General features: G+C 36.5%; 8 protein-coding genes across 15 annotated transcripts in view; 2 read left to right on the top strand and 6 right to left on the bottom strand.

Moving 5' to 3' along the window:
* Positions 1-632, bottom strand: part of LOC105160430 (protein REVEILLE 6) — a 4,183-nt gene extending 3,551 nt beyond the window's left edge. For all 5 annotated transcript variants that reach the window (XM_011077799.2, XM_020693609.1, XM_011077800.2 and 2 more), the window contains exon 1: positions 303-632. In XM_011077799.2, coding sequence (XP_011076101.1) covers positions 303-520 — 218 coding nt within the window. In that variant the 5' untranslated portion in view covers positions 521-632. The remainder of the gene's footprint in view (positions 1-302) is intronic.
* Positions 3,293-4,670, top strand: LOC105160429 (heavy metal-associated isoprenylated plant protein 39-like). The gene is made up of 3 exons (XM_011077798.2): positions 3,293-3,445; positions 3,805-3,880; positions 4,008-4,670. Exons 1-3 carry the CDS (start codon positions 3,440-3,442, stop codon positions 4,391-4,393), a joined length of 468 nt encoding a protein of 155 aa, XP_011076100.1. The 5' UTR covers positions 3,293-3,439; the 3' UTR covers positions 4,394-4,670.
* On the bottom strand, positions 6,726-7,484 carry LOC105160694 (uncharacterized protein PAM68-like). Its single transcript, XM_011078174.2, has one exon. The coding sequence runs from the start codon at positions 7,330-7,332 to the stop codon at positions 6,811-6,813; it is 522 nt and encodes a 173-aa protein (XP_011076476.1). The 5' UTR covers positions 7,333-7,484; the 3' UTR covers positions 6,726-6,810.
* On the bottom strand, positions 7,595-10,814 carry LOC105160428 (DUF21 domain-containing protein At5g52790-like). 2 transcript variants are annotated; one of them, XM_020693120.1, is made up of 12 exons: positions 10,391-10,521; positions 10,157-10,228; positions 9,998-10,081; positions 9,811-9,924; positions 9,625-9,711; positions 9,366-9,505; positions 9,195-9,282; positions 8,869-8,942; positions 8,509-8,785; positions 8,315-8,361; positions 7,948-8,230; positions 7,595-7,823 (listed from the first exon to the last, which is right to left on the bottom strand). In XM_020693120.1, exons 1-12 carry the CDS (start codon positions 10,394-10,396, stop codon positions 7,776-7,778), a joined length of 1,320 nt encoding a protein of 439 aa, XP_020548779.1. In that variant the 5' UTR covers positions 10,397-10,521; the 3' UTR covers positions 7,595-7,775. The 2 variants fall into 2 exon arrangements, with proteins under 2 accessions (XP_020548779.1, XP_011076099.2); XM_011077797.2 differs by having other exon boundaries at positions 7,596-7,823; positions 10,157-10,233; positions 10,391-10,814.
* LOC105160692 (DUF21 domain-containing protein At2g14520-like) lies at positions 11,676-14,621 on the bottom strand. The gene is made up of 13 exons (XM_011078173.2): positions 14,234-14,621; positions 14,073-14,149; positions 13,902-13,985; positions 13,714-13,827; positions 13,453-13,539; positions 13,188-13,327; positions 13,033-13,120; positions 12,857-12,930; positions 12,635-12,783; positions 12,352-12,557; positions 12,211-12,257; positions 11,928-12,132; positions 11,676-11,814 (listed from the first exon to the last, which is right to left on the bottom strand). The coding sequence occupies exons 1-13, from the start codon at positions 14,412-14,414 to the stop codon at positions 11,773-11,775; spliced, it is 1,494 nt and encodes a 497-aa protein (XP_011076475.1). The 5' UTR covers positions 14,415-14,621; the 3' UTR covers positions 11,676-11,772.
* Positions 15,464-20,717, top strand: LOC105160427 (DNA-directed primase/polymerase protein). Of its 3 annotated transcripts, none has more exons than XR_002286995.1 (13): positions 15,464-15,725; positions 15,887-16,124; positions 16,172-16,339; positions 16,462-16,513; positions 16,650-16,824; positions 17,051-17,133; positions 17,449-17,661; positions 18,233-18,349; positions 18,500-18,656; positions 18,812-18,919; positions 19,214-19,279; positions 19,348-19,576; positions 20,151-20,717. XR_002286995.1 is itself a non-coding variant. In XM_020693518.1 (13 exons), exons 1-13 carry the CDS (start codon positions 15,671-15,673, stop codon positions 20,238-20,240), a joined length of 1,737 nt encoding a protein of 578 aa, XP_020549177.1. In that variant the 5' UTR covers positions 15,466-15,670; the 3' UTR covers positions 20,241-20,717. The 3 variants fall into 3 exon arrangements, 2 of the variants coding, with proteins under 2 accessions (XP_020549177.1, XP_011076097.1); XM_020693518.1 differs by having other exon boundaries at positions 15,466-15,725; positions 19,362-19,576; XM_011077795.2 differs by having other exon boundaries at positions 15,468-15,725; positions 16,193-16,339; positions 19,362-19,576.
* Positions 20,855-24,915, bottom strand: LOC105160426 (uncharacterized protein At3g49140-like). The gene is made up of 10 exons (XM_011077794.2): positions 24,646-24,915; positions 24,299-24,506; positions 23,837-23,939; positions 23,669-23,736; positions 23,040-23,213; positions 22,834-22,959; positions 22,342-22,677; positions 21,867-22,019; positions 21,379-21,474; positions 20,855-21,100 (listed from the first exon to the last, which is right to left on the bottom strand). Exons 1-10 carry the CDS (start codon positions 24,744-24,746, stop codon positions 20,999-21,001), a joined length of 1,467 nt encoding a protein of 488 aa, XP_011076096.1. The 5' UTR covers positions 24,747-24,915; the 3' UTR covers positions 20,855-20,998.
* Positions 25,645-26,806, bottom strand: part of LOC105160425 (dnaJ protein ERDJ2A) — a 6,071-nt gene continuing 4,909 nt past the window's right edge. The window contains exon 11 of the mRNA XM_011077791.2: positions 25,645-26,675. Within this exon, the coding sequence (XP_011076093.1) occupies positions 25,854-26,675 (822 nt within the window). The 3' untranslated portion in view covers positions 25,645-25,853. The remainder of the gene's footprint in view (positions 26,676-26,806) is intronic.

Below are 26,806 nucleotides of genomic sequence, written 5' to 3'. Positions count from 1 at the left end.
AAATGTTCATGTAAACCCAGATAAGGAGCATTAGGTTTAAGAAGAAAACTCAAAACCACCCAAAAATCAAACACGTCCAGACGTACAATTCTCAAAACCCTCCACTTACTTCAAGCAATTCCAATCAAACCCACGTAAAACAACTCCAGAGCCCCAAAAATCGCTCAAATAAGCCTTACCCCAATTCAATCAAACAAGTAAAAACAAACTCTTGCTCCACATTTCAACATTACTCCAAAACCCTAACTTCATCAATGACAACAAATTCCGAAATCCCAAATTCCCAAATCCAGAAAACTTACAGCTGGAGTGCTTCGAGGAACTTGTCGTGCTCCGGCTCAGTCCAGCTCTCACGTGACTTCGTTATGGTGTACGGTTTCCGGACCTTCTTACTCGGGTCTTCTACCGGCGAAGTCGTATTTCCGGCTGCGGGAGAGGAAAAAGAGCCGAGGTTCGGCAAAGCCATGCCCGTAGGATCCAAGTAGAAGCACTCTCGTGGGCTTGTGTTCAGTGACACCATGCGCTGGGTGCGATAGCGTGTGTGGTTTCACCTTCAGTGTGTGTATTTCTTGGGTTCGGGTCTGCGTAGAGACACGGTCGGGTTGCAGTGAAGTAATGCGCTGCATTTTCCCTTTTTGTTTTCATTTTTTATGTGGAGCCGACTTCTAGGAGTTAGGTTTCCCTGCTGCTGGGCTTAGAATTATTTTCAGAACATGACGAATAAGCATTTGCCACGTCGACCTTTTTTAACTAATCCATCCATCTTAATAAGTATCTAAAAATAGTTTAATCAAAAAATAAAAATTCCATATTACGTACTGAATTTACCATTTTTTAATTTAGGGATGAAAAATAAATTGAGTCATTTGATATTTGATTAAAATTTATTTGATATTTGATGCGTGCAAAAGTAGCACGGGTCTAATAAGCTTGAACTATCATTTTGTATCTAGGCTAATAAGTATAAGATTCTAAGAAACGGACCTGCAAAATAACACGTCAGTACTTCGATGCCAACCTATTATTAGGTTTAAGAAAAGATAACTGTAAAAATGAAACGTAATAAGAAATCAAAATATAACGATCAAATTATGAGAGAAAGTATGTCAAATTCACAAGAGAGTGATTCGATAAATGTTAACAACAATGCTCAAAAGTTTGAAAAGTACCCCCCCACCTAAGGGATAAAATCTGTATTTATAGATGGGTACCCCCCTGATGAGGCTTTGTACTTCTTCCTTCATTTTCAGGGGGAGGGGGGGGGGGAATGTTAAAGGTGGTTAGATAGACTATGATTTGCCTTTATTCGTTATCATACTTATGATCGCATATCTTCTGGTTGGGGGGAGACCTCTCATCAACAGGGGGCTCTTGCCTAGAAGCCCTAGTCGTTTGGGAGTCCTAGTCTCATAAGAATCTTCTTTTGTCTGTATTATCTTTTTAGGATTGAGGTAGTATGATGTGGTAGCCACTTAGGAAACTAGTTGTCTTTGCCAGGTGGAGATTGTCAAACGTAGGCCTTTGGATTGATCTTCGTTCTTGGACTGTATATAAAAATTGGATCTAGGGGTGTCTTGGGGCTTCGTCTTTTTTCTCGGGTTGTCAGGTCTTCTAGGCCACTGAGGAGTATATTGACTGGTCTTGGGTCTTATTTTTCTTCTTGGGCTGGCCTCCTTAAGGCATATGCATCAAATTTGAATAAATTATTTTGTTCAATAAACTTTCAAAATAGCTCAAGCTCGATTCGACTAGTACAAAATAATAAAATATAATTAAAAATATTAAATTATTCAAACTCGATTGATATTTATTTTAATTAAAACAAACCTGAGCAATTATAGAAGTTCCAAACTTATTTTTAAATTAATTTCAGTTTAACTTTCACTAATAGCACATTAAAAGCCAAGTCCACATCATTATACAGCAAAACATCATACATTACAAGAAGTACTAGAAAGGGGTGAAATACAAGAATTGATGGTTTTTATTAAAAACTAAATTGAGAAAGGGGTGACAATTGATTTTTGTAAAATGAGGTATTTGGGCTTGTGTAGTGGCCCAGATTCCTGAAACATCCAGCCCAATTCAGGACAATTATGGACTGTGTTTTAAATAGTGAAATCTTGGTTGGGTTCTTTGTGTTGGTGGGGTTTGTTAATCTATAAGTATTAGGCCCACCAAACCAACCGTTTTAAGTACTTGTGAATTGTACTGTGTTTTTTGTCTGTACTCTCAACATCCTACGGTACCCTCATAAGTTGTGTATAAACGACCATTATCCATTGGTCACTGAATTCTGGGAAGGGTGTGACTGAAATGACAGGACAGCTATCTTTTATGACATATTAGTATCTTACAATATAATTAAACTGAAATATAGAACCAACAAGAAAAATAAATTTCTCGTCTCATATTTTAATATTTAGAAAACATCAAAAGGCTATTTTACCACCTCCAACCATGCACAAAGTTGCTTTAAAAATGGAGCGACCATGACTATAGCTTGACTTTCAATCACGTGATCACCCACGCCACGCATCACCCCTCACATAAAACTCACCACTCACCACTTTCATAATTAAAATAATAAATTATATCACCACTCCTCAATGTTATGTTTAATATAAAATCAAAATTATGTTCTCAGTTTCTTTTTACTGATTCAGTTCATTGAATAAAGATTACAATGTGAGTGATACAATCCTAAGGGATTACTTCAGAGGTACTTATATAAAAAAAAAATATTAAATAAGGGGTGAATTTGTAATTATAATTATAATATAAAAATATATATTGTTAAAATTTTACGAAAAGAGTATGATATATTTGTATAACTGAATTTAATTTTGGAATGTTAATATAATTTATTTAAGAATAAATACAATAATTTTTTTTGAAATTGTCATAATTATAAATATTTATTTATTATTTAAAAAATTATATATTTACAAGTTTTCAAACAATGAGATATTTAAAATTATAAAAAATTGGGATATTTTAAAATATTTGTAATTAACACAAACTTGAGTTTATAAAAACTTACCTTTTATCTAAATGAAAAATTAAAAGAAACAAAATGACAAAACAATTGGGGAAAAAAAAAAGAAAATCATTTTCTGGGCCACACAGGGGTAGCTTCCCGGAACGAGGAACGGTGGGCCCAGAAAGGGACGCAGAAAGAGATGAAGTTCCACCACTCGACGAATCTTCCAAACGGCATGGTCATCAAAGAAATTCAACAAAGTCGTCTGGGGAAAAATCTTGAGGGTAGACTGGTCATCTTGACTTGAGTTGACTCGGTTTCGTCATCTATCTATATATGTATATATATATATATGTGAAGAATCAGGCAACAACTCCGCTACATTAATTTCTCAGATTCCTTTTAGTTCTCATCGAAGACACCTTCTCCTCAGATCTCCAAATTCAAGAATACGAAATGAAGGTCAGTGTTGTTTTACTGTCTGTTTTAATTTCAAGTCGTTGGTTTGGAATCTGTCTGGTTCTGGTCTGCCCCTTGAGATTCTGATTCTGATGCTAAAAACTCATACTTCTTTGTTATTACAACTTTTTGTCTGTACAAAAGTTGAGGAGTTCATAGTAATTGTTTTCTTCCATTTTTAGGAATCACACTATATGGAGATGTAATGATTTTTGTACACATGCATGTATATAGGGTTTTTCTTACTTAAATATTAAATAAATAACACGAATATATATTTCTGATCCTATGTAGCTAAAAACTAGGAAGGTTTTACTGATCGTTGATGTAAATTCTTGACTTGGATTCTTTTCTTGTTGCAGAAAGTGGTTTTGAAATTGGACTTTGCTGATGAGAAAACGAAGCAAAAAGCCATGATGAAAGTCTCCGGTCTCTCAGGTACTCAACACTACTATACTACTACTTGTTAAGATCTGAATTTTCAAGTGAACCCCAGATCTTTACAGTATTCCGAAACAGCCCACGACCTTTTGCTAATTACTTTTCTGGGTCTTGAATTCTGCAGGGTTGGAGTCAATTGCACTTGATCCAAAGGACAAGAAGCTGACTGTCACCGGGGACATAGATCCGGTGGCTGTGGTGGCCAAGTTGAGGAAGCTTTGCAACGCAGATATACTGTCTGTTGGGCCGGCGAAAGAGCCCGAGAAGAAAAAGGAGGAGCCCAAAAAGGAGGAGCCCAAGAAAGGAGACGACAAGAAAAAAGATGCCCCAAAAGAGGATGCGGCCCAGTTGTTGAAGGCTTATCAAGCCTACTATCAACAGCCCTATTACTACCACCACCATCATCAGTATCAGCCTTACCAGCAGCCACAGCCACCGGTAGCGGCGCCGCCGCCGCCGTACTATACCAGAAGTGTGGAGGAGGATCCCAATGGTTGTGTTATTTGTTGAAAACTCTGGAAATTAATTCATAGGTTATGGGTTATTTTTAATAAGGAATCATTTGTTTTGGGTCAACTCTATTATTATTATTTTTTGGGGGGCCTAATTGCAATTTCAAGATTAGTGTATTCAAGAAGAGGGCATTAAGTTTTATTATGTATATAGAAAAAGCTATGATTGCTTTTATTTATTTCTTGGTCTAAGAGATTGAAAATTAAATTGAATTTTGCTGCATATTCAACTTGACTTGTAAATTTGAGGATTTCTCAAAGATGTGATTGGTCAATACGAGAAGTGCATCTTGAATTTGAATTTGGGAGTTCAAATTACACACGAAAATACACCAATTATGGGTCTTTAATGCTTCCAAGAAGTCTCATTTTCCCTTTGATCAAGTCCCATTAATGTTCAAATGCGCTTTTTCAAATTATTCAATACTCGTGATAAAAGATAAGACAAACGAACATTGATCAAAGAATAATAATAATGATACAAACCTTTAACAACTATACTCTTCCGGTAATGGCAAAAACACAAGGCTAAATTGCATGAAATCTAGTGTATTTTAACAATTTAGGTAAAACTCTCCTATATTACAAATATAGACAAAAATACTTTTGCATTTTCTGAAATAATGCACACACCATCGCCTTCCTTTTGTTATTCTCAGTTATTGATCTTCACAGTTCAATAATTTATAGAGAAAGAGCTCCCTATTATATTTAATATTACACGAAAAGATCTGATTCAATTTCACAATAAAATAATAGGTGACGTAGTTAAAATGATATGAATATTTGTCAATACTTATGCGGAACACGTTATAAATTGCAAAAGTAGTTCAAACCAATTAAGCTTAGTATTATTACAACTCTTTCTTCTTGGAATCATCTTAATTCCCTCACGACTGGCTTTGTCATATCATATGATGGAAATTTACTTCTGTTAGTTAAACGTCCACCCAGCCGGCCACCTTTGACAATAACAAACGGCGGGCGGTAGATGTTTTCGAGTTCGTGGTATAATAATTGGCAGTGGTCCTAACGGGAGTGAGTGATAGATGCGGACAAGCAATAATAGCATAAAATGCCGTTATCGTGAAAGACACTGCAGAGCAGCAGGTCAATCGCCGTTTCCGTAACTAGTGCTTGGATCTTAGTCCCTGCTATCCGCATACGTCACCTGGAATTTTAAGTGAATTTATAGGATTTTGAAATTTATGATTTTTTTTAGCAATTGTGTTTTGGGACTAGCAGTTAACATTAAAATCGAAGTTTTATAAACAAGTTTGAATTTATGAGTTTGAGTTTTCATAATATGTTTTGAGTATTTATCAAACTTTATGTGAGTTATTATAATTTATTTATTTTTGTTAGTCGTATTAATGTATTGGTGTTATGTATTAAAATGAGTTATGATTGTAATTTATTTATCGTTTATTAAATAAATTCTTTTTGTTGAGATTAGTCAATTTAGTTTTCGAATAATTTGGAATAGACAATTAGCAATGAAAAATTAAGAAAAAGAAAATTGATTGACACACTCACTCCGATGCCACTTAATTATGGTGTGGACTTGGAATTATTATATAATAATATGAAATCTTATCTCTAATAAATTGTCTTAATTTAGTTACTTATTATTAAATTACATTGTATATGCTCTACTAATAAACATTTCTTGAAGTCAATGAGATTTAATTGTATTAATGACATTGAGATTTCATAATTATGAGACCATGTGTCCAAATCTCCACTTATATATGAGTTTTGGTCTATTTTAATAATAATTAAAATTTATTACAATGAGTTCTGTTCATATTTGATGTAATTACGAACACATTTTCACTATTAGAAAAATTATAAGTATCACATGATATTTGATAAAATTATATAACTACTGAATGTATGTATGAAATTGTCAACTTTGACCTTGCCGTATATATTCTTTTTTTGTAGAAAAAAATTAAAAGAAATCAGACGAGATAGATGAATTGAAAAATTTTTAAAAAAAAAGAAATGTCTAGTTGATTCATAAAATTATAAGTTTTTCAGAGAGAAATTAAAATTATAATTTGTATTCTACAAATGACATTTCGATTAGCTCATTAGAAAAAATAGATGAAAACTTAAGGAAACTAACGAACTGGGTTAATTATTGGACGACCGTTAAAATTAAGTATGGGTAATTTTTGAAAAATAATAGATAGATATTTGTAATTATGTTAGAAGGAGCTGATTATAATTTACCCTAATAATTATTATTTTTTCTAATGAAAATAATTGATTGTTATAAATATTTAATATGAATAATTAATATATTAATTATTATTATTCTCTAATAATTGAAATTACGGCGCAACGGATTTACTTAAAAGGAACAAAAACAACTGATAAACGTATGACAATCTACAAACTCAAATGTACCTATCTGCCACTCTCATCTTCTTCTTCCCACATCTCAGCCCAGTTCTTCTCTAGCTGTTCAAGCCCAAGAAACGAGCCCTCTTCCTCTGCATCCAAGCTCGTCGACAGACTGCCATAAGCAATGCCAAGTGCCGAGGAGCCGAAAGTAATGAAAGTCGTCAAGAATGGCAGCCATTTGGGCACATCCCACAGTTCTTGTTCTTTCAACACACCAAAAGCCTGCAGAAAAGCGAAGCCAATCCCTAATGGCACCCCAACGGAGAACAAGATTCTTGATATCATCCTCTCCCACACCACCTCAGGTATCTTGTCATCATCATTCTTGTCATTTCTTTCTGTGTAATTACTCTTTCTGGCTATGGGTTCTCTACCTTTTGCTCCGCCGTGCAGCCGCCACGTTCTTGGCGGCGGGAACGGTATCCCACGGCGGTTGTGGTGGGGGGCTGGGTTGCTTTGTGGCCATGGAGTTGGTTTTGTGATGTGTGAAGGTGTGATTTGTTGTAGAATGGTAAGAGTTTTCATGGCTTGTTAGAGTATGTTTATATTGCTTTGTTTAAGGAAATTCTATGTATATTATAGTGTTAGCGTTTAGAAATATCTTATCCAGATCAGATGAATGGCTGTCCATTCTCCTAAATAATGTGCCCTGTCACAAGTAGATTTTGATTATTGGTCAAGATACACTTTTTTGTCTTTACTAGGAAGATAGTCTATGTGAAACTTGCCATGTTCTTGAAAAGTTCTAAGCTGAAATACTTAGTACTCCTATGTTGTAAGCTGTAAATTTTTCTTGATTGTCATGACTCAGTCAGATAGGCAGCCGGAATCTGAATTTTTCTTCTTCAAATAACAAAATGTTTGCAAAGGGAATCATTAACTTATAGACTTACAATCAGGGCATGCAGCTTTTAAGCTGGACGGCCTGGAAATAATCCAATGCTTATTGTAATCTTCACAAGATAGAATTATGAATTGTCTGGCTTTCGCAGCTTCTCATAGGATTTTCGGGAAACCTGCATGAATCATCAGTACTATGAGTAGTCATGCTGAAAAAAGGCACCATCATAAACAATTCACTGTTAATTTTCCCATCATCTGCAAGATAGAAGTCTCCAACTTACGGCACCAATATCTAACCTGATAGGTGGAGGGAGAGCCATAATGATGATACGTGATCCCCCCTGGAGAATTTGACGATGAGTTTCCAGGGGAAGCGGAAAGACTTGGCCTGGTGATTGGTGACTGAGAGTAGGGAGAAAGGGGTGAGCGCATTGTGGCCGACTGATGGTATGAAATTGGCGTCTGATGGCTAGAAGAATATGGGGAAGCATTTGGGGTCTTCCAGTTTATATGGGAAGCTGATTCCTTTCCCGGAGATTTTGATGACAGTTTCACTGAGGGAAGCAGGTTAATCTTGATTCTGTAAGAGAAAAGTAGCAGGATCCTCAGGTAAAATACTCACTGTTCCAGAAAGGTGCAGATGACTGAGATAGCTCTGACTTACTTGTTGTGAACATCAACATATTCGTCGGTTTCATCAAATATTGGCTCCTATAGAAACAGATAAAAAACAACACACAGCAAGTTTAGTGCAGTGAGCAAAAGAAGAATATTTATTGAATAAAGTTTTCTCGTGTTTAATGTTGCTAATGCAATTTACTTAGTTGAAATCACAAAGTTATACTCATGTAATGTGACCTGTAGCAGTTGTTCCAGAACATCTTCCATTGTAATTATACCAAGAACTTCTTCATCTATATTAGAGAAAGAAGCCAAACCATCAACGCTAACATTTATGTCTGTTTGTCTCTGTGCTGAATTGGGATTGACATCTCTCTTCAATGTATCAGATTTCACAGTTGTACTCACTATAACATCCTTCAAAGGAGTAGTACTTTTAACCACAACAGCCATATGGCTTTGCCCTTTCTGAAATTGGTTTAATATATCGTACAACGGTTGACATTCATGGAATCTGCCATACAATCATTAGGAATCAATTAGCACAAGAATGAACTAGAAACTTGAAGTTTATGCTCACTGCAAGTGAACTTGTACCTTGGCATTCTCCGTATGGTAAGATTCCTGATCGGGGTTCCATCTTCAGGACGACACTTAATCAAATTCTTGACCTAATACATGGTTTATGAGTAGAAACATTACTGAAATGTACAAACATAAGGTGATCCATCATACAGAACTGCAGGGAAAAAAATTGCAAGAATGAGGCAACATAACTAGATCACTTAATAGGCATTCATTTACTTCCATTATACTTTCGAGTAACATTAGCAAATCCTTTAGTTCAATAAGAACAAAGATTCGTAAACAAATTTTGCATAAAAAGAAAACCAGCCACAAAGGCAAGTTCTAGTTCTACTCACCAGAACAAGGCCAACAATGTTGGTTGGGCTCCCCGAGTAGATAGGCACCCGACTGTGCCCTTTGCTTATTATCAGACTCATTGTGTCACTGTGGATGCAAAATAAAGATCAGTTTACAGGGAAAAGGAAAATGCCTTTGATAGAGAAGAAAAGGGCTGGGACATAGCATACTTGTCAAGTTTAGCATTAAGATCAAGGGAAAATACTCTAGATAAAGGTGTCATAGCATCTTTAGCTGTTTTCTCGGTCAAGTCTAGAGCTCCAGAGATAATTGTTGTTTCATCGTGGGTTAACTCTCCTCCCTTTCCTGCCTGATAGCACAAGAATTGAATGTAGGAATCGACAGTGAAATTGCTATCTTCGCTTAAACTTTCAGTCAATAAAAGGATTATGGCTGGGTTCTAAGTTTTAACTTCCAAACCCCACCAACCTCATTTCCATGCATGCCAACCAGTGTCTTCAGCTCTGCACGCCTCAGTAAAGCAGAGTGGCCCTTTCCAAGCAGCAAATCCAAAAGCTTGTTGAATTAACAGATAGAATTTTAGTGTTAGGATGAGACGTGAGGATTAAGAAGAATTTAATTGAGGTCTTGGCTTCCGAGAGAGCACTTTATTACCTTGCTAATGGGGTATGATATTGGGAAAACAATTATGACTAGCAGTCGAACTATTACCGATAGTCTTGCACCAATATTCAGACCATATCGTGAACACACAGCCTGTGGGATAATCTGCAGGAAAAGATGACCTTAGTTTCATGTAAAGCTCTCAGCAACTTGATATGTATTCTTGGAAATTATATACCTCTCCAAATGCCAGTATGAGTGTAACTGAAATTAGTATTGCGCCCCAGGCTGGGAGAAGAGCATCAACGAAAATGGGAAGGGCCTTACATGATAGATAAACAAAGTTCAGTTCAGTATTTTGTAGCTACATATTTTACATGGAATGCGAAATATATACCTCCATTGCGAGGGCATTCCAGATGAGGAGCGTGCAGAGTAGCAAATGTTGATTCTTGACAATAGGAAGAATCTTCGCTACAAAAATTAGCATTTTTGCGAAAAAACCCATGAAGACAGAAGTGCCAAGATACAAAGAAAGTTCTTATTCTAGGCTCACTATTTGACAAGTGTAAAGAGTCGGTTTTTTTATGAATAACTAGAATTATCAGTTGATGAAGATAAACGAACTCACCAGCATTCTTTCTGTCCTCAGGCTTGCCTGCTTTAATCAGGACTTCCAGATCAACAAGGCTGAGAGACATGAGGCCAAGAGTTAGGCCAGACATCAGTCCTGCAAAACAAACTAGTCCCACACATATGATCAAATATACCCAGAACATGGTTTCACAACACGGGACATCATTTGCTGCCATTACACTCCTATGATCAGTATCAGAATCTAGTATAGATGCAAAGTTTGATACCAAGGCAATCTGCTTTAGTTGTCTGCTCAGTTACGGACAAAGTTCAAGATTTCTTCTGTTCTAAAGAAGTGAATATAAGTAGAGAAGAGCGAGGATAGAATAATGGCAACTGCAAAAGCCAAGAGCAGTTGAGTTTTGAGTAAGATTATGAGGGTGATGGGGAATGATGACATGTTATGATTCTTTGTCAGATACAATGATTAATACATTTACATAACAGTTACAGTTCAAGAAGAAGTTTTTACCACTTATGTCATCAAATGTTTTTCACCACCCCCTTGATATGGTAAGAACCTCTTTAGTTAGTGCCTTTCTAGTTCGTTGAATTGCGTGTTTGGTAACAAGCAGGTTGCTTAATGAATGGATCCAGATGCTCTTTCATGAAAAGGGTTCATTCATATGTAAGCACTGTGAAAGTTTTATTAGGTGCTCCTTGGACCAGCACTCTGTTTTTTCATAGGGATTTTTTTGCATTTTCCCATTAACAAGGGGTAAATTGCATTTAACCCCATTTCCATCTTTAGATATATAAAGATATACCTATGATAATACTTTATGCATACATTAACAAGGGGTAGACACCTGAAACCTGAAATAACTTATGATAATACTTTATGATCGATGATGCTAGTTAATGCTGAAAACCAAATGGATGCCAGATGGAGCAGTTGAATCACAATCATCAATTTCCTAATATAATCTACAACCGACCAGATGAATTTAGTATAATTATCGCTTTGTTACAAAAAAAATTAGTGTAAGATTCTGACTAGATTGCTCTGCTTGCTCGTGTAATCGATCTAGGACCACTTTTCTTTTTTTTTTGAGAGCAGTTTTCGCAACCCCATAAAGAAAGGTATTTAATGAATAAGTTTGAAGAGGGAAAACTTCTTTCATCAGTAATTTAAGTAGTGGGTGCTGGATTCTTTGTCTTCATTTACATACTCAGAGAGCATAAACATCTTTACACATCAGAAAGTGGTGACTTAGATCACATATACCAAATTTAAAAAGTTCACTTGGGGTCAAGGAACAAGAAAGTTCCAACTATGTCAGAACTACACTGTCTGAAATAATAGTTCATCAAAATCCTGAAAAACAGCAACATAGTACATAAGAGTTTTCTAAGCATGACGTGCTTGAAAATGGTTCATATCGACCTTCTTGAGTCCTGGCGTGATACTGAGGAGAACTGAAAAATGAGAAATTTATGAATCGATATGTCAGAGGTAAAGCAACAGAGTTCTGCATAAAAAAAGATCATGATAATAGGTTATCCTCCATTATTAAATTTGATATACATACCTGGTGAAATGATAGTGAGCTAAGATAGGCACTGAATGATCTTGATGAATTCCCAGTTGGCTTGACACGAGAAGTAGCAATTGATGAAGATGCATACAAGGGCAGTGGTGAGCCGAGTAGAGGAGTCTGATAATATGAGGATAAGGATGTTCCTCGAGATGCGGACGATGATGATCTTGTTGAAGGTACAAACCTGACTCTGATTCTGGAAATGAACTGAAGAATTAGTATCATGGCCACTGTTTAAATCAGGAAAAGCTGCTTTGATAATGCCTTAACTCACTTGTCATGGATTTCAACGTGATGGTCAGTCTCATCCAGTATAGCTTCCTGAGAACATAGGACAAGATTATTATATTTGAGCATTCTCAAATTTTACTTTCTAGCTTTGTGATATATATACACAACCAACCGATATACTCACCTGTAGAAGTTCCTCTAATACATCCTCCATTGTTATAATACCGACGACCTCCTCATCTATGAATCTACTTTTAAGAGACTCCAGTTCTTCATTTGAAATGTTTCCATCTCTTCCCTCCCATCTATTCAACTGCTGAGGGCCACGAGGTCGCTTCATAGCACTATCCGGTGAATGAGATAGAAGTTCACCAAGTGAATGAATGTTGCCTGAAAAATAAGTTACCATAAGATAACAGCAAGAAGTAGTTAAACATAAGAGCTCTTTGAATGAGACTAAAACTTACACGCAGCATTGGTTTCTTTATTGCTATTATTACTGGATTTTGGAGATGCTTCCTTTGCATCCTTCTCAGACTTAACAACCACAGCCATGTGGCCATGGCCCTCTTGAAACAGCTTTAGCACGTCATACAGCGGCCAATCTTCATATACCCTGAAGCACATTACTTGTGCATCGTTATTTACTAGTTATGCCTTTATAATTTGGCAAAGATCATATGCAGTACCTGTGTATTCTCCTGATGGTCAAATCTTTGATGGGGGTTTCATCCTCAGGATGGTAAAAGATCAAGTTTTTTACCTAAATCATTCAGGTATTATGCTCGTTCTTGAACAGTACTTAGCTATAAACGCAGCCATGCAAATAGAAATTAACCACAATCCATATATATGTTTCACTTACTAAGATGAGGCCAATGATGTTTGCTGGATTGTCTGAGTAAATTGGTATTCGACTATGACCCTTGCTTGCTATTATCTTCATCGTAGTCCTAGAAAAAATTCTAACATGAGTGTCGGTTAATTCAGAATTAGCACTAAGGTTCGACAAACGTGTACATGTCGAGTTTGGAATTTATATCAAGGGAAAAAGCCTTAGACAGGGGTGTCATAGCATCTCTGGCGATCTTCTCCATCATGCCCAGTGCTCCGCTTATAATCGTTGTCTCATCGTCTGTCAAATCTCCACCTTTTCCTGCCTGAGAAATCATGCTAATCTATGAGAACTGAAACCCAATTCACTACCAACATAGTTGAGAGTAAAATTCAACACAGAGAAGACATCTTGTGAGGATTTCACTAGTTGATGTTTTGATGGTCAAACCTTAACTCCATGCAGGTCCACCAATGCCTTTAACTCAGCCCTTCTGAATATTGCAGAATGGTTCTTGCCTAGAAGCCAATCTAACAACTGCTATTCACAAAGCCCAAAGACAAGTCATAAACTCATAATCTTCTGTTATGATCAAGGCTTAACATTGAGTTTATGTTGCAATGAGTTTTTTGTCTTGAGAACTAGACATAATGAAGTTTGAACTAAACTAGACGGTAAAATTTGAATTGCAATGTCGATGCTGATGGTTACCTTACTGACAGGGTATGCAACGGGGGCCAAAATGAAGAGAAGAAACCGAACAAATAAGGTGAACTTTGCCCCTAAACTCAGACCATGTTTTGAGCACACGGCTTGAGGGATGACCTGAACCATTAATGAAGATTTTGTTGCATTAACATCTTTACGGAAATTTACATTTCATGGTAACGACATCGTACCTCAACGAAAGCCACAACGAAAATGACTGAAACAAGAATAGCAGACCAGAAGGGTAGAATCCTATCCAGGAACAACGGAAGAGCCTAAAACAGAACCCAAATTGCAATAAGTACAAAAAAAGAAGTAAAAATGATCGAAATTTCAATACTGAATTGGACCTGAATCTCTACCTCAGTGGCCAGCGACTTTGCAATCAGCAATGTGCATAAGAGGAAGCATTCATTCCGAACAACAGGCAGAACTTTCGCTGCAGCGACGAATAAGTGGATTTTCACTCGATCAAACAAGAATCAGTAATGAGAAAAAAGAAAAAACCAACTCGCACACAAACCAGCATTCTTCTGGTCTTTCGGCAAGCCTGATTTCACGAGGACTTCAAGATCAACTTTGCTGTGCGACAACAGTCCGAGACTGAGACCGGACGTCAGACCTGCAAACAACACAAGAATTAACGATATGACTACGCCAACCCATAGTTGTGGTTCCCACCACGGCGTGTTCTCTTCTTCCATTGCGCTGTCGTCTGTCTACCGAATAATTAATGTGTGGAGATGAAAGTGTACTGATGATTTAAACCATTTATACGCAGAAGCAAACAACGAGAAAGAACACAGTAAACATTCAGAAAGCAAAGTAGGAGCATGGCCATATGTCTACTGCTGATGATAATGACCAAAAATGTGAAAAGAAATTGTGAGTATATGCCGTTTTCAGATTCTAGATAGATGAATTCTGCTGTTTGGCTTTAAACAGACGACATCAAAGTTAAACATGAAGAGAAATAGACCTTTTCTGTGTCCGAATCTTCGAAGACTCGGTAAGAAGGCGGCAAATAAATGGAAGGGAGTGCAAATGACAATGAGTTCTTTTTCATTATACTGAATAAAGTATACGATATAAATTTTGTACGCGTGTATATTAAATAAAATAAAAAGTATAATAGAATTTGAAACAAAATTAATCTAATAAATGAGAGCGTTGGCCATAATATAATTACATCACTTTCTCTGATATTTGTTATAAATTACATGTAGATTTTTGTTATTTGAAAACAAATCTAGTAGACCTTATGTTTGTTTTTATCTAATAAATAGATCCTTTAATTAATCAAAATTTACATAACTTATTGATATTAGCTACAAAGTTGAATGAAAGTTTATTTACCCAAATTGGCATATTCATCATTTATTGTAAGCCAATCAAATATTTTGTGGTCAAAATATAAATATATATCTTCATATACATTAGCGTGTGGAGATGTATAAAAATAATTTGATAAAAAAATAATTTATTTGATATGTAATAAATCAATAATAAATTATTCAGGAGTAAATATATGTTTTTAATTTTTTGCTAATTTCAACAAATTCAATTAAATTTTAACAAACAAATAAATTTATTTATTAGAAAAAACATATTAAAAATAAATTTTAAATTATATAAAATCCACGTGTATTTACTCTCAATATTGTAATTGACAATATTTTGATTTAAAATTACTGTATATTTCGGAGTATAATAATTTTCTTGCTCAATTTTACAATTTACGATCTGAGGTGTACGGGGCGCTCGACATAATGTACGGTAATCTGGCAATAGTAAAAGTGTACTGGCATTGTTGTAGAGGGAAATTGAAGAATCTAGCGGCGCTTCAAAAATCGAACTCCCGCTCAAGTGTACAAATGAAGTGTAAGCCTGTTGTACGACCACCGCCACCACACGCCGCCGGAAATCTATAACAACATTCGCCGGAAAATAAACAGCCTGCATGGACGACGTGGATCGCTTGTTTCAGTGCTTCAAATGCGGAATCTCTCCTCCGCGTACTCTCTCTCTCTCTCTCTCTCTCTCTCTCTCTCTCTCCATATGCTTTTCTTTTCATCACAATTTCCGTCACTCATAGATGATGGTTGATTTATGTTGATTCTAGAGGTATACTTCGAAAATTTTCAATTAAAGTTGTTTCGATTGTTCCATTTCTCAGAATCCGCTGTACGAGAGAAAAGAAAAGAAAAACGAAAATTAAAGCAAGAGCGTTCACCACAACTACAGGCATCCACGATTTCTGAAAAGAAGTCTGTAAATTCTAAAACAAATGGCAAACAGTTCTCTCCAGTTGTATTCTATGGTTCTCCACACGGAGTTCCTCCGAAAAGGCCAGCTCGTTTGCTGCGATTGCTGCACGAAATTCGTGTCGATCTCGCTGAACAAAATAAGTTGAGGTATTTTTTTCTTTTTCTCCTTCGGAATTTAAGGTAATTTTTAGCAGTTTTTTTGGCGTTTGTCTTAGGAAGGAGGTCTGGAGTACGTTTCCGAGACAAGATGAAGCAATGAAATTCGCAAAACAGCATGTGAATGATCGTGTTTTCAGTTACCAAGATCATATGAATGGTCAGAGGAGATTTCTTGTTTCTACATATAAGGAATTTTGGCAAAGGCGAGCTTCTTTCTTACATTTTTCTTCTTTTATTTATTTAGCCTTTCAATATCTGAGGATGGAAATGTATGGCTTCTGCTTCTAGCATCTGACTTGTAATTTTTGTTGTTGGATTTAAGTAGGTATAAAGAAATGAATTCTAAATTTCGCCACCATTATGAAGTAATTCAAGAGGTAATTACCCTTGCCTTTTACTATTTATGATGAGACTATAAATAAGATCGATAGACATTTGGTAGTTATTAAAACATGTAAATTGAGAGTCCAGCAGTGAAGCTTTTGGTCATGCTGATGATTGTCCTACTCCTAGGGACGACCATGCCACCTTTACTTTGATTTGGAGTTCAATAAGAAAGGAAACATTGATAGAAATGGAGATGAAATGGTGGATCTCCTGATTGTTGTCATCTTTGATGCTTTCCTTGAGAAGTACTCTATCCTAGGAACTGAAGACTACATTGTAGAACTTGATTCATCAACTGAAGGTAGGAATTTGCTGTAATTCTTACTTGTTTTGTGAAACTTATATCATCAAACACCAAACAGGGTTGAAAAGTTATATTTCCATTCCGACACACATGCACAGGGTGGGAGGTGGAGTTGGAGGTGGGGGTGGGACTGGGAGTGAGAGAGTGAGGGGGAGAGAGAATTGAGAGAGAGAGTAGTAACGCATTAGCTTTTTAATATTTTTCATAATTTATTTGTGCACAGAAAAGTTCTCTCGCCATTTGATCATTCGCTTACCAAAGACTGCATTCAAAGACAACTCACATGCTGGTGCATTTGTTGCCGAGGTATGTTTTGCTAGTAGGGTAGTGGAGTATCCTGGTCACTGAAAATAACTTTAACCAAGCATCTTAGCAGTGTCAACAGCAAGGGCTGAACTCTGAGTCAAATTTGATGCTTGTTAACACTTTAAGGAAAGTTATAGTTCCATATTCCTTTGGTGTATAGACATTTTCCAGCTATATTATCTTATGCCTATTATGGTTATATTTTGCAATTGTTGAAGCTGTCATCAGATCTGAATCTCTCTAATGTTTTAGAAATAATGAATTTTTATAGATCTTCGGCAGTTGATTTTGGATTCCCTGATTTATTGTGGCCAGATATGTGCACGCATTCAGAGTTATAGAGAAAGAGATGAAAGATTTGAAAAACTATTTGTTTCCAAGGGCTCAAGTTCTGCAGATAGTCACTGCCAGCTTTTTGTGGACACTGCTGTCTATTCTAGGAACCGTTGCTTTCGACTACCCTTGTCATCAAAAGCAGGGAAGAGCGCTGTTCTCCTACCTAGTGGGCGTTTTAAATGCAAGGACATGGTGAACAGCATATTTCCGTGATAACTGCAGTTCAACTTGGCATTTTATTTTCCTATCACATTAGGAATTTGTCAAACCAAAATAGGGCATGCCTCTGTTTTAGTTTATCTGTATTAAGTAGCTGGTACATCCAGAGAAAGACACACATAAATAGAGATTGGTTTTGGTTGTCCGCATGCATCATAATTTGATATGTTAGTTCTAGGATAATGGTAAAGGAGTAACTAGGTGTGGGCATTGGATACAGAAGACCGTTACTTATGCCCGATCATGTGTGTATGCGTGGTAGTCGCTCATTACAGATCAACCCATTTTCTAACTTCTACGTCTAACTTGTAGTATACATTATCAAGTGTACTAAGTTTTACCCTGACTCAAAGCATTAGATAGTTATATACTGCTGATCAGGACATATCTTCTGGGGTCAGTGCCTGCACAGTAGATGCTGCACGGATCAATCACCAGAGCTCTAGAGTCTGGAACTATGAAAAAAAATGTCAAAATCTGATCTAATAAATAATTAGTTGGTCTTCAAATTTAGCAAACTAAGTTTTTCCAGTGTATGCTGCAGGATGAAGAAGAAGTATTTATGGCATCCTTGATTTGCAACATGGATGCTGATACTGAGAAACTTCTGATTTGCAAAATGGATTTAGAATGCGTAAAGGCATTGCACTTTGAAACTGAGGTAGTTTAGCCTTTGTGCAGTTCCTTTCTTTTTTTCCCTTTGTTTCCATGAGCTTTCTTTCATTTCTTTTGCTTGCATGTGTGCCTGCACACATGGCTTTTCTTTCAGATAACTATATTGTTCAAAATCTTGAAGTTTGCTTTATCGCAGATTACCAATAATATCCAGAAATATCCTGGTTTTCCTGAAAAGTTTGATCTGAATGCCTGTACAAGTGATGCTTCAACAAATTACTTGATGGGGAAATCACCATACCCAGCTTTGGATGTATTTGTTGAAGCCATTGCCTCTAGCGGAAATGTACCAGGTGATGCCAGAGTCATTAAACTTCTTTTATCAGTCTTGAAGAAGTTAATTTTATTTTTCTGTATTAGTTCTAGTTTTGCCAATATTCTGCCTTCCCCATATCTCTTATATTTCTTAAAATTTTCTTCTCACATTTACTGTTGTGTTTGTTTACAGGAAAAATTCGAAGCTGGTACTGGTTTTCAGAATATGGACTGATGGTTTATAGCATGTCTAGAAATAGATATTGCGAACGAATTGGCAGAGAACATAAAAGCAATCATGGTATTTGTTCCTATAAATGCTATGCGCAATTTCATCCTTATAGGATTCTATATTCTTCTCTTTAGTTAGAGATGGCCAATTGGTTTAGGGCTATTATCTGCAGATATTGTTCGGAATACCTTTCCATGGTTTCAATACCTCCTATGATATGTTTGGTCCTTGGTCCTTTGATTTAAGCGAGTAGTTAATACTTTGTTCTATTTGATTGTTTTCCTTGTCCACCAATATCCAGTAATCCAGCAAAGCATTACATATCACGTATTCTTACGTTGATTATTGAAAATTGTTTTTCAGTAATTTATGTAGTTGATCTGAGAAGGGCTGTTTATTATCAGAAATGTCATGATCCAGACTGCCAAGGTGAAGTATTAATCATATCGAGTCATTTTCCGCAATACCTTTACCTTATTATGATTGACTTTCATTAGGCTGGCGGAATCAGGTTATCGATCTCCACTTCGTCCAGTCCCTGACGATGTTATTCCTGATCCTGCACTTATGTTCAATCTTGATGGAGACAATTACAGCGAGGAGCAGACCAAACCTACAGTTGATGGAAGTTTCACAGACAGTTGCAAGAAAGAGTGGTGGCATGAAGCTATAAAAGTTGCCGAGCAGGTTGAGAAGATACAGAAAGCGCTAGACCTTACTCAGATGGTTAGTCTGACATCTCTACTTGACTTCTAATTCTTCTTTTATCTGCTGGTCGAGTTGCTGATGATATAGTCCGTATGGATTTTCATGGTCTTCTCCCCCTCAAAGTTAGTAAATCACTAACGACCCGTTTTTTTTCCTCTGAAATTATAAAAACCAATCCTTTGAGTTTCTACTATTAAAATAACCTTACAATTACCACCCTTTTGCAATTAAATAAAGAATAATTATATTCTTGTATTCGTGAGATACAAAATTAACATGGCATCAAACTTTCAGATTTTATCACCTGTTCAAATGGGGTGTGGTGGTATGTAAATGTTATAAACTTGAAAATGAACTTGAAGGGATAGTTTGGTGATTTCGAAGTATAGTTTGTAACTATACTAATTTGCAGAAAATATTGTTCAAATTAATCCTAATAATTTAAGTGACATATCAAAGCTTCACAGAAATCTATACAATAGTTTTCAGATCGTGGAGCAGTGCAGTGCACTGCCAACTTACATTTGAGGGGAAGTTGCTCCTCTCTCCTTTTTATCTGTGCCTCCTAATCTAGAACATCCACGTGAAACAGGATGAAACTTGCGAAGAAGATGAAAGTTGGTGGATGGCTGTTGAAAACACTGCACACCAAACTGAATTGGCATTCCTCCAGAAAGTCTAGCAATCAGCTGTGCTATTTCTGTAAGTGATGTCTGAGTTTCCCCATTTTACATTCACGAAATGGTCCAATCACCAGCAGTTTAATTGTGCAATTTAAAAAGCTTTGTTGAGGTGACAGGTTAAATTAATTCCAACAAGTTTTCCAATGAACTTACTGCGCCTTTGATTCTGAGCCAGCATGAGAATGGCGATGAATTTGGATTGATCATGGTTCTAGGATTTGGTTATTGTATTGTGCTTTTCAAATTTTACACGTCTATCGTTCCTGAAACTGAGATTGGCTCAATGCATTAGGCAGCCTTCACACGAGGAAGCTGAGTCGGTTTTTATCTCATCATCTTGATAGGCAGCATGCCAGATACTTAGCTTGCTTTGTAACCAAGTTTACTATAATGTGTACATAAGTGAATGCAATAATTACTTGAGAAATGAACTGGTTCCTGCAGTATCCTGCGATACTTAACAAGCTAGGCTATTTGCTTGATCAAATTTGATGGGAATACAACAGAAAGCAGTAAAAATACTTTTGACGGAAGTCCTGAAATTTTGGTGTTGATTAGCACCAGTTTGAGACACCAAAGAGAAAGAAAAGAAGACAAAATAAGGTAATAGAAGTGGGGAGAAACGAATTTTCTTGATTATGAACTTGTAGATAAAAGGAATAAATAAGCAGGTTTGGGAGATTTTTCTACATGCTATGTACAACTTCTTGACAACATGCACAACACAGAAAAACATAAACAAACTCAAATTTTGCACCTAAGACTCGGTCTGTTGAGCTTCTTTCTTGTGTTGATATTTTTGTGTTCTGGGAAACAGCAAGTCGTTTAGTTGCCTCTCAGCACTATACTCCGATGATGCCTGCAAAGATGCATATATGAGAGATGAGAGAAATATATAAACCACTAAAAAAACAAAGTGTAACATCATCAGAGCTGTCTGGAACTCACTAGCAACTAATACTGAATTGCTACAGTAAAGTCAAGTCAAAATGATTTTTTGCATCATCGTGCCAGGTATAGGCATCTAGGACCACACAACTCATCTTTAAGTTGAATGCCTGCCATAGGGGGGGTATCCAAGGCACAAGCATACCAGAACATTAAGGTAGTTATAACATGAAAAAAATGCAAACATACCTGTTTCTTAAATGCAAAACGCAATGTCTGAACTTGTGTTCCTGAGCAAACTCTCAAGTCAAAACCAAGGCTGTCAACTCCTATAAGAGCACATTCCTATCAAAATTTCATTTGAAATGTGTTAGCATAATAACTAAACACTCATTAAAATTCTACTATATCCATAATATATATTGCACGAGTGGATATAACCCAGTCCTTCAAGAAACAAAATAAATTCATATACCATCAGCAGTCATAATGAATTAATCTCAAACGATTATGAAGCACATTTTGGCGGGAAAAGAGAATTTATCCAGAAGCTAGATGGAGAGAAATGATACTCTAGTTCCTTCCACTTTCTATACACCAAGTTCTTGCTCAGAACAAGTGGTAACCTTACTTTTGAGTCCATTACCAAGTTTACAAGAATGTGACTATTACTTAAGGATTACTAAGATGAATATTAGTTAACATTTACCATGTAACACCAAAGTCCAGAATGTTACCTCCACTTGAATGCCCTTGCATCTCCAGCACAGGGATTTCAGAGCTTGAGCGGTCTTTTCTCCACCAGCTTTGAGACGGGATATAATTTTTGCAGATGAATGTGCTATTGCATCTGGCTGAGCCTTTCTAAAATCTTCTAATTCAACATAACTCTGCAGCAATAACACAAAATCAAATATTTCACTTTCCAATCTAGTAGCAAGCAAAATGACCCATCTTATTTCAGTCGATGGAACACACTTCAAGCATTTGTCTCTTTATTCTTGATTTGACACAAACATATATTTATATTGAAAAAAAGGTTGAAACAGTGGTCAACATTCAGAGGCACAAGAAGCAAAGGAAAAGAGAGTCAACTTTTATGGTGCTCTCAAGTTATATCCTGAAAACTTAAAATCTTGAGGAAGTAAGCCAAAGTAACTGTAAAGCACCGAGAAATGATATAAACTGAAAATAAACAAATTAAAGGTTCACCTGATGCCCATGAGATGAAACTAACTGAATTTTAATCATCTCTAGCTTGTAAAAAGCAAATCCATTTCCTAGAGTTTCATTCTTCTCAAATTCTTCTGCCAAACTTGGGCGATCTTGTGCTGATTCTTTTTCATGTCTGTGGCCATTAATCTGTACAACGCCTTCTTGCAATTGTTCATCGGCAATATGAGTTGTTCCTCCATCACTAGATTCAGCGCTAGATGTATGCTTTTGGAGGCCAGAGTGTTCTTCAATGAATGCGGGCCTTAAAAGGCCTTGAATAGCAAGGCCGGCAGACGGCTGTTCCATACAATCTACAGGATCATCTGATACAACCTATATAAATAAATAGGCACAGGAAAAAGAAAAACAATAGAATAAGTTAAACTCAAAAATCTAAAAGCAGCATAGTGGTCTGAGTCTATAATTGGATAGATCACTTTTTTAACTAGTCTACCATGATTAGCATAAAAAGCTGATAGAGAGAGTCACCTCTGCTAGTTTTTTGGCGAAATACATGGGATGAGAAGACCGCATGGTTTCCAATTTAGCCCAGTCTCCCAGTGATCCATCACTTTCCTCATCCTCATCCTGCTCATCAAGAATGCCAACCCAATCCTGCATATGAAAATGATAAAGGTTTAGAAACCAGCTGAGATACAATCCTGAAGCTTAAGGTCCAAGAACAGAATCCCCACTTTTTCATAATCATCATCATCTTCACCATCATCATCATCATCTTCATCGTCTTCATCCTCATCTTCATCAAAATCACTATCGTCATCGTTCAACTCGTTTATGCCAAAACCAAGTTCTGAAAGTGCCTCCATCTCACTAAGCATTTCTGTAGTATCCAGTCCAATAATGACTTGCTGCAAATTGTTTAAATCAAGTAAGCCTTCGGAAACAATTGTTTAAGTCAGATGATCTTTAATAATACCATATTCTTTTTTTTTTCTTTTAATAATACCATATTCAAAACATGCTAAGTGAGGATATATAAAATGAATGCAAGAAATTCTTAGTGTCTCGGCATTACTTAACTTGATTCCTTTCTCCTTTGCTACTCCATACAAATATAGAGTTCGTGCAGTTCACCATTTTTTTTCTTTAAAATATATATCCGATCATGAATGATTGGAAAAACTTAGCATAACCAAGTTGGCGAAAACAATTGTGTACATGTTACATTGAATGCAGTAAGGTTCAGGAACTGTCTTATAGCAGCACCCAGGTACAAAGAAACCACAAAAGAGGACTAGCTGGGTATTTCAAGAAAATCATTCCATTTTTTTTTCTAGAAATAATATCTCAGGGTTAATCTTACCACAACGGTTTCTTCACTAGTAAGCGTTTGCAGGATGTCTTCATCATTCTTAACTTGAAAGTAGATATCTGACCATAAGTAAACAGAACTTCATAATGCCAATACTTCCTTCTGACTAGTTAATGAAATGACTGTATGTAAAAGAAAACTCAAGAAAATGTATCTTACTTCCATGTTCATCGGTCGCATAAGGTAAATCTGGCCAGAAAATGTTCTCATGAACGTCCTCACTCACCACACCAGTAAACATAAGTGTTGCTTTGCTATTAACCTAAAACCAAAACCTTTACACAAAATTAGCATTCCACTTACAGAGTTTCAACAGAAAAAGCAACCAAGTCTAGTGTTAGATAGCTTTAACTTCTAAAAAACCTCAAGCTTTTGGATGAGGTGGTTTAAAATGGTATTATACAAGACAAGTGGCTAGTATTGGCAGTTTAGTTTAAGTTACAGCCACTTAATCGGGAAAAGGAAATCAAAATTTGGCCCCAAATAAATCAAAATTTGGCCCCAAATAATGCCGCTTGCAAGTGAAGAGGCGATTCCAGAAAGTAATTAGTTAATATCTCTTCTCTCTAAACTTCAACCACAAGCTTATCTTGAAAATCAAATTCTACTTGGCAATTATACCTCAATTATTGTTCTAGTAGTCTCAGCGGGCGTGAGTATCGCTTCCCCGTTCAACAAATCCGACTCAGCAATTTCTTCAGACGGGTGATACCTCTGCGGCTTTGCATTCTGCTTGACCGGACCTGAACTCGAACCGGACTGCTCATTTGCAGTCGCTCTAATTCCATTTGCACTCTTCACCCTACCGGCACACCTCCTATACGTATTCCTATTAACCAAACAAATCAATCACAACAAGTCCAGTTATTTGTTGCATAAATGGCATTTCCTCCAATGCAAATTACCAAACCTAAATTTTCAGCTTTCACATAAAACTAGAGTGACATCGATTGAAATAAAAGCAATACCTCGGAACGAAGAAGGCGGCGGAGTGAGAGAGGAAGCGAGTGGAGGAGCAGAAGTTAGCGGCGGCGAATCCGGCGGCGGAGTGAGCTTCAATCATCAGCATTTTCTTACTCAGCTGAGATCGGCGAGCAACTGAATGAATAAATCGAAGCTGTGGTGTTTCAGCTCATAATTTGGAGAGTAGAATGGGAATAGAATATGGCATCTTTCTCTGGGGAACGTGTGGTTCTATTTTATCCGTTGGGTCTTGGGTGGGAATTCGTACCTTCCCCCTCAGCTTTTCTACATATATTTTCCTAGTACTGGATTCTGGAAAATCGCTACTAGGCAGTAGCGTTTTACTTGTGCACACGTTTAGTGAACTCGTCTTCAGATCTTTAACCTTTTATATACTATTTTTATCAAAACTGAATTTTGAGTTTGTAGTGTGACCGGACCAACACTATTTTGTCATGGCAAAATTATCACGAGAGAAGAGATCAACAAAGTTAGTAAAAAGTTAAATAATTTAATGGATAAATTATAACTAGTTTTATCAAAATTTGATATAATTATAAATATTCTTTTTTTTGAGAAATAATAATAATCCATGATTTAATAACTGTCCGATATTTAGTCAATGTCACATGTCCCTATTTTGTTTTTATTTATTTTTTATAATGAACTAATCATAAATTATGAATTATAATCTTATTTAATTTTTAAAAAGTTTTAAAATTCTTTTATCCTGAGTGGACAATTTCTTTACAATTTTTTCATCCACTAATTTTTTTTTACAATTTATTATTTTAAACAAAAAAAAATACAATAAGAGCAAAACTGACGACTATATAATTTCACCAAATATCAAAATTATTGATAACTTTTCAAGTAATAAAAAAATATTCATAATTAAACTAAACAGAATAATTTGCTCTAGTCTATACATTACCCTCAACATTTAAAAATTTAAAGTGGATTTCTTTTCAAGTTTTCCATATTATTTTCGTATGCACATAATCTGATCATCTTCAAAACAAAAATTTCTTGCAGGAACATCACCTAGCGTCTGAGAGAAAACAGAACGAATACAGAAACTCTCTTCCTAGTCTTTGTAAAAAATTAAACAAAACTGTCGAAATTCTGCATGTGCGACATCGATGTTTAAATAAGGTTCCCTTTTGTAGCTAAGAAAAGAAACTAGCAAATGCTGATACTGTAACAGTTAATTTCACTCCTCATCTGAACCTGAACTTGAACTAGCCTGCCTGCCCTTTCCACCAACTTTGCCGTTGGCAACGCCTTTCTTCTTCACATTTGGTTTATCGTCTTCGTCCTCACTATACTCACTCTCAATATCCTCTTCATCCTCTTCTTCGACTTCCTCTTCCTCCTCAATGCCATCGTCTGGAACATCGTTCGCCTGACCACCTCGTGTCCCCGCACGTGTCCGTTTCAGAACTTTCAGCTTTAAAGTCGATTTTTGGTCGCAGCCAATCCACGAGTCACAGAGCAAATAGCTAGTCAAGTTGTAGTTACCTTCTGCCATAGCCAAGAATTTGCCCATTGCAAGTCTTGATCCCCTCTTCACTTTCTCGACTGCTTCTTTAATAGCAGCCGTTGTTTCCTTTGGGCTGGCTCCAAGAACCTCCATCCTGTCCCCAATTGCCGTTGAAGCTGCACTTACAGCAGCAACTTCATCCATAAAACTGATCTTATGAGAGAACCACACAGTATTTGAATTGGAGTCTGCAAGCAGAAACCAGAAATTTTCTTCCTTGTGGAACGGATAACGGGGAGCATGGGGAAGGGCGCCAGTCAGACCATTTGGACGCTTTAGGGTTACCCAGGCTTGAACTGTGACAACATCGCCTTCTTGTATGCCTTCCTCTCCTTCTGTTTCACAAGTAACGTCCACTGCTAGAGAAGGTATTAGTTCCATTACCTTCTCGACGTCTTGTACTTCAGGCGGAGACAACTCGGCTACTTGAGAAAGAAGCTCAGCACGCTCTTGAATGGACATATCCTGGAACTCCTGAAACGTGCGAACCTTCTGCAGAAAATGCAAAGGCAAGTCAAGATGTTACACTTAAGAAGATTATAAATCCTCTAATTACAGGGTCAACACTGGGCCTAGCACGAGCTATTCATAATATAGTCAGAACTGAAACAATGATGATTTGT

This window comes from Sesamum indicum, linkage group LG4 (assembly GCF_000512975.1).
Source record: "Sesamum indicum cultivar Zhongzhi No. 13 linkage group LG4, S_indicum_v1.0, whole genome shotgun sequence".
Lineage (NCBI taxonomy): Eukaryota > Viridiplantae > Streptophyta > Magnoliopsida > Lamiales > Pedaliaceae > Sesamum > Sesamum indicum.
The sequence above is the reverse complement of the archived record's forward strand: the minus strand, read 5'-3'. Positions and strand labels throughout refer to the sequence as shown.